Source organism: Takifugu rubripes, chromosome 20 (assembly GCF_901000725.2).
Source record: "Takifugu rubripes chromosome 20, fTakRub1.2, whole genome shotgun sequence".
In the NCBI taxonomy this organism is placed as follows: Eukaryota; Metazoa; Chordata; class Actinopteri; order Tetraodontiformes; family Tetraodontidae; genus Takifugu; species Takifugu rubripes.
In genome coordinates, this window is record NC_042304.1 from 17096586 (window position 1) to 17101733 (window position 5148).

Sequence of the window (5148 nt, forward strand, 5' to 3'; positions counted from 1 at the left end):
AGTCCAAACTGTTCCCGTCCTCCGGGGACGAGCTGCTAACGTGTCTCTGCTCTGAAGACGCCGGCTGGCTGATGTAAAGGTGAACATGAGCGCAGGTGAAACACGATCTGTGAAGACGGGGCAGCTTGTCAGGCAACACGATACCGTCTTCAACTTGGACTATTTATACTTCAGCTCTGGACCCAAGAATGCAGCATTACACAGTCCAGTTCTGGTCTGGTTCTGTTCCAGCGCTCTGACAGCCATCGGGCTGGTTCGTGCGCTGTCTGACCGCCGTTCTCGTCTTTAGGTGAAATAAACCTTTAAAATAAACCGTTAAAGGTTTGCGTCTTCCTGCTGTGAGCCAGATAAGCTCCGCCCCCCAGCAGCCGTGTCACCGCTCATGTCGGCCCGGACAGGAAGGAAGCGACTGATGGGGCCAACGGTTGTCATGGCGACCTAAGAATGAAGCTGCTGTGACCTTCAAGCGTGGGGATGATGTAACCGAGGCCGCGTTCCTGCCCGAACGGCCGCCAGGCTTCAACCAAACATGTTGCTAATTTTAAAGACGGCCCGGACATTTGTGGCCCCGCCCCCTCCCCCACTGCTCCGCCGCCCCCAGCAGGTGACCGGCCGAAGGCGTGCTGAGGCAGACGGATATAGCAGAACGCGGAGAAACGGCGTCCCGCTCGGCTCTCCTCTCCCGGCACCCTCGGAGGTCCTGCCCAGACGCCATGGAGGCTCCAGCGGACGATGACGGCGCCTCGTCTCCAAACGTCATGTACAAGGCGGCGCACCAGGCGTTCCGGGACCGCTGGAAGGAGACGGACGACAGCATGTGCCGCCACAGCATGTCCTTCCACCTGCACCACACGCTGAGGAGCGAGTTCTTCGCCAGCTACCTGTACCTGATGGAGAAGATCCCTTTGGGTACGAGCGCAGGTCCACCTGGCAGACGGGAGCTTTACAGGCTGTTGACCTCTGACCCCGGGAGAGTTCAGGCTTCGGTGTTGTGATGGGACAACGTCCCGCTAGTGTTCCGCGGCGTTCCTAACGGACGTGTGTGGTGGCGTCGGAGCATGAACCCGTCATGAAATGAGCCCCTTCAGAAGGTAGAAGTTCAGAAACCCAATTAGGGAAGAACAGAGATGGTGGAGGACTGGAATGATGGTTGGACCAGGGATGATGGTGGGCTGCAGGTGAGGTGACGGGTCACTCAGGTGAGGGGGGGCGTCAGGACGAGTCCGATGGGTACCTCCATCAGGAGCCGCTCCAGCCACCCTGGGGAGGATCTGCTCCGCCAAGAACCGGAGCTGCTAGAGGGTCTAAACGCAATATTCCGAACAACGGTGACCAACAGGATCACCGGACCAGAACAGGACTTTGTTAATCTGCAGAAGGAGCTCCAGCTCCAGCTGCCCCCCCCCCCCCCGTGGCCCCTCCCCCACTCATGCCTGGAACGTGTCACCTAAGCCCCCCGACATGTTGAGCTCATTCTTCAGGGTTTATTCCGGCCGGTGGCAGCGACTGGGTCAGATATGTTACACCCGACGTTCGGTACCGGTTAAACAGAACCTTTTCTGCCTGATTTATGGCTGCTCAGTGTTGACGGTGACCCAAAAGTTCAAAGAATCCATCAAACGAGCAGTTTTGACGTTTCCTTTGGGTGTTGAGGAGCTCGCAGGCTAATGCTGCGCTAGGCTAACGCTGCGCTAGGCTAACGCTGCGCTAGGCTAACGCAGCTGCTGTGACATCATGGCTGCGGATCAGCCGGCCGATTAAACTTCTGCGTTTAACGAGATTACTGATTTTGAGGTCCCACCTCTGGTCTCATTGATGTCCCCGTCGTCCATAAACACAGCCGTAACCATGGCGACGGGCTGAGCGGGTGGGTTCAGGTTTTGGTTGGGGATGTCAACGCTGGTGTGTGTTGTGTGTCGTGACAGTGAAACTGTTCCCCGTCACCTGCGAGTACATCAACGGAGAGAAGCAGTTCTACTACAGAGCGCAGCAGTTCTACGAGGACGTCCCCGCCTCCGAGGAGGGCATGATGGGAGACTTCGTGGAAATATCCAACATCGATCTGGAGGGTTCCCGGGAGTTTCTGAAGAGGTTTGTGGTGAGTGAGGAGATGTCATTCAAGTTCTCAGCCAAAGAACCTGCGAGTGACCTGTGTGTGTGTGAGAGACGTGTGTGTGTGTGTGTGAGACGTGTGTGTGTGTGTGTGAGACGTGTGTGTGTGTGTGTGAGACGTGTGTGTGTGTGTGAGACGTGTGTGTGTGTGTGAGAGACGTGTGTGTGTGTGTGTGAGACGTGTGTGTGTGTGTGAGACGTGTGTGTGTGTGTGAGAGACGTGTGTGTGTGTGTGAGAGACGTGTGTGTGTGTGTGAGACGTGTGTGTGTGTGTGAGAGACGTGTGTGTGTGTGTGAGAGACGTGTGTGTGTGTGTGTGAGACGTGTGTGTGTGTGTGTGAGACGTGTGTGTGTGTGAGACGTGTGTGTGTGTGTGTGAGACGTGTGTGTGGACTCAGGTGCTCTGAGACCTGGAACTGGTTCCTCTCCTCCTGCAGTTGGTCTTGACCCCCGATCCACCTTCCTCTTTAGTCTCTGCATGTGTACAAAAATTCTTCTGGGAGCTTTTCAGAAGCTACAGAATTAAAGCTGCTATTTCAGGAGGTCCAGTTCAGGCTGGAGATCTGATACAGGAGCTCGAAATAGAAACGCAGCGTTGACGCCGGCTGAGCGGCTACTTATAGACGTAAACAGAAGAGCTGTGAGGGTCCCAAAGTTAAAAAAAGAACCTGACGTGAAGTGTGAACATTTGTCCCATACGCTCAGATGTTGCTCGGCGGCCTGGTGCCAGAACCAGAACTAGCATCCAGGACCTCTGGACACGTTTCTGGGTCCACCTGAGGTGATCCAGCTGAAGCTCAGACACCAGAGCTGAGAACTTCAGGTCTGAGACCTTCACAAAGCTCACCCTAACCCAGTGGAGAACCAGTTTGGAGAACCTCTGAAGGTCCGAGCCAGATCTGCTGGGCCTCGATTCCTGTCCATCAGCTGCTCCCCAGCAGGTCGGCTTCCTCCCAGTCGCGACTCCAGTTTCACCCTTTTCAGGAAACGATTCCGAATTCATGCATATTGAAGTCGCTCCGTGCGCTCGGAACAATGTGGCAGCAATTGTGAGGGACCGCCAAAGGTCTCCTCGGGGCCCCATTGCTCAGGCAGCCCCAGCGAGGGGCCCCTGGTGGGGGAGGGGCCCCTGGTGGGGGGGGGGCCGCAGTGAGCTCGGAATACAAATGATGGAAGGAAACACGAGAGCAGCTCGCTGAGGTGAGTTTGGGCCCCCTGGGAAGGCTCCTGTCCAGGGACCCCTGAGGGGACCCACAGGCCAGAGCCAACGTGCCTGATCTTTAAACGTGGTCCGTTTCCAGCCGACCGCGCCTTCTGAAGGTCACATGACTTCATCGGTCCCGGCTCAGGTTATTGATGCGATGTTTTAACCTGCAGGGTCCCGGGAAGGCCGGGACTCACTGCGCCCTGGACTGTGGCTCTGGCATCGGACGCGTCACCAAGGGCGTGCTACTTCCTGTCTTTGAGAAAATGGAGATGGCCGACATGATGGAACACTTCCTGTTACACGCGCACGAGGAGTACCTGGGCGACGACGCGGACCGCATCGAGACGTACTACTGCTACAATCTGCAGGAGTTCACGCCTCCGAAAAACAAGTACGACGTCGTCTGGATGCAGTGGGTGGCGTGTACGTACCCGACGTTAGCATCAGGACTCACAGCTGCCTTAGCTTCTCGAAGACGCTAATGCTAATAACAGCATGTTATTGTTTAACAATAACATCCATTTGAGATCGTTTAGCAGGCTAACGACCGGCCTCGGTTAGCCTCTTCGGGAAGCTTCAGACAGTGAGCGCTGGTAGTTTTTATCATTCCCGGGGGTTCCTGGACCTGGACTCAGTTTTCTCTGGTGTGTTTTCAGGTCACCTGACAGATAAAGACCTGCTGGACTTCCTGATTCGCTGCAAGAGGAGTCTGCGTCCAAACGGAGTCATGGTGATCAAGGACAACATGGCCCGGCAGGGCTGCAAGCTGGACCCCCTGGACAGCAGCATCAGCCGCCACCTCGACATCATGAGGAGCATCATTGCCAAGGCGGGCTTGGAGGTCCTCGCCATCCAGCGCCAAGATGGCTTCCCTGACTCCATCATGCCCGTCTGGATGATCGCCATCAAGTAGTCGTTGTCGGGATCGGGAACAACACGAAAATCTCCGAATCCCGTGATTCACCTGATTAATCAGCTGCCAGAATATTTTGGGACGAGTGAAGAGTGAAGTCGTTGGTCTACGAGCCAAAGCTCCGTCCTGTCTGAAGGTAGCGAACGAGGGACGAGACGTTTGTGGACGAGAGACAGAAAGAGCTGAATCGGTGTCCCCCTGGTGGCGGGCTGCAGCACCGCAGCTCCGGCTGAACCTTGTCCCCCTGGTGTGATGCGTGATTTTATTTATTTTCAGCGTCGTTCATCGACGCCTGTTTTATACTTTTGACTCTAATGTTGCGTATTAAGACTTTTCTATTCATCTGTGTGGGCTCATTATTTCTGTGGGTCCGCTCAGAGGTTTCTGCCTGCTCCACTCCGAACAGCAGAAAGCACTAAAACTGGTTAAAACTGGTTAAAAGCGGGTAACAATCTGTGGATGTGAGTCATTTCTGCTCGTGTTGATTCTCTTCACTGCCGTCGGCGTCCATGCTAACGGTGGATAAAGGTGTAGCTACAGCGCTAACATCAAGGCTGGTTTCTGGTTCGCTTCCCCTCCCGTCTCTTTTCATTTCAGCCTGATGACTTGTGGTTTTTGTGTTTTACGTTTTTGTCCATCTGTAATTCTTTCATCCGATGTTCCGAGCAAAGTCTGAAGGATTAGAGCCGACTCCGTCGCAGGACTGTAATCAAGATGTTAGCGTAAATGCTAACCGGTTCCCTTCCAGGGCTCTCGTCCACGCCAGGCCTCTGAGCGTCTGCGATCTTCCACAGCGATGCAGAGCGTAATGGAGATCCTCTGAAATGGTTCTGATAATTCTCCTAAGTATTATTGCCGTTATTATTTCAGACTAACATTAGAAGCAGCACATTGTTTGGGGTTAATGACTTTCAGC

At 54.7% G+C, this 5148-nt stretch overlaps 1 protein-coding gene across 1 annotated transcript; it reads left to right on the top strand.

The window, feature by feature from the left end:
- The first annotated feature begins 411 nt into the window (after nt 1-411).
- Nucleotides 412-4690, top strand: ntmt2 (N-terminal Xaa-Pro-Lys N-methyltransferase). The gene is made up of 4 exons (XM_029828113.1): nt 412-909; nt 1926-2098; nt 3490-3742; nt 3976-4690. Exons 1-4 carry the CDS (start codon nt 714-716, stop codon nt 4230-4232), a joined length of 879 nt encoding a protein of 292 aa, XP_029683973.1. The 5' UTR covers nt 412-713; the 3' UTR covers nt 4233-4690.
- The last annotated feature ends 458 nt before the right edge of the window (nt 4691-5148 follow it).

What these genes read in the sequence shown, in the direction of transcription:
- ntmt2 (XM_029828113.1), top strand. Translation starts at nt 714, where the DNA reads ATGGAGGCTCCAGCGGACGATGACGGCGCCTCGTCTCCAAACGTCATG. An exon ending in GATGGAGAAGATCCCTTTGG is followed by an intron (nt 910 to 1,925) that starts GTACGAGCGCAG and finishes GTGTCGTGACAG; the next exon opens with TGAAACTGTTCCCCGTCACC. An exon ending in CTGGATGCAGTGGGTGGCGT is followed by an intron (nt 3,743 to 3,975) that starts GTACGTACCCGA and finishes GTGTGTTTTCAG; the next exon opens with GTCACCTGACAGATAAAGAC.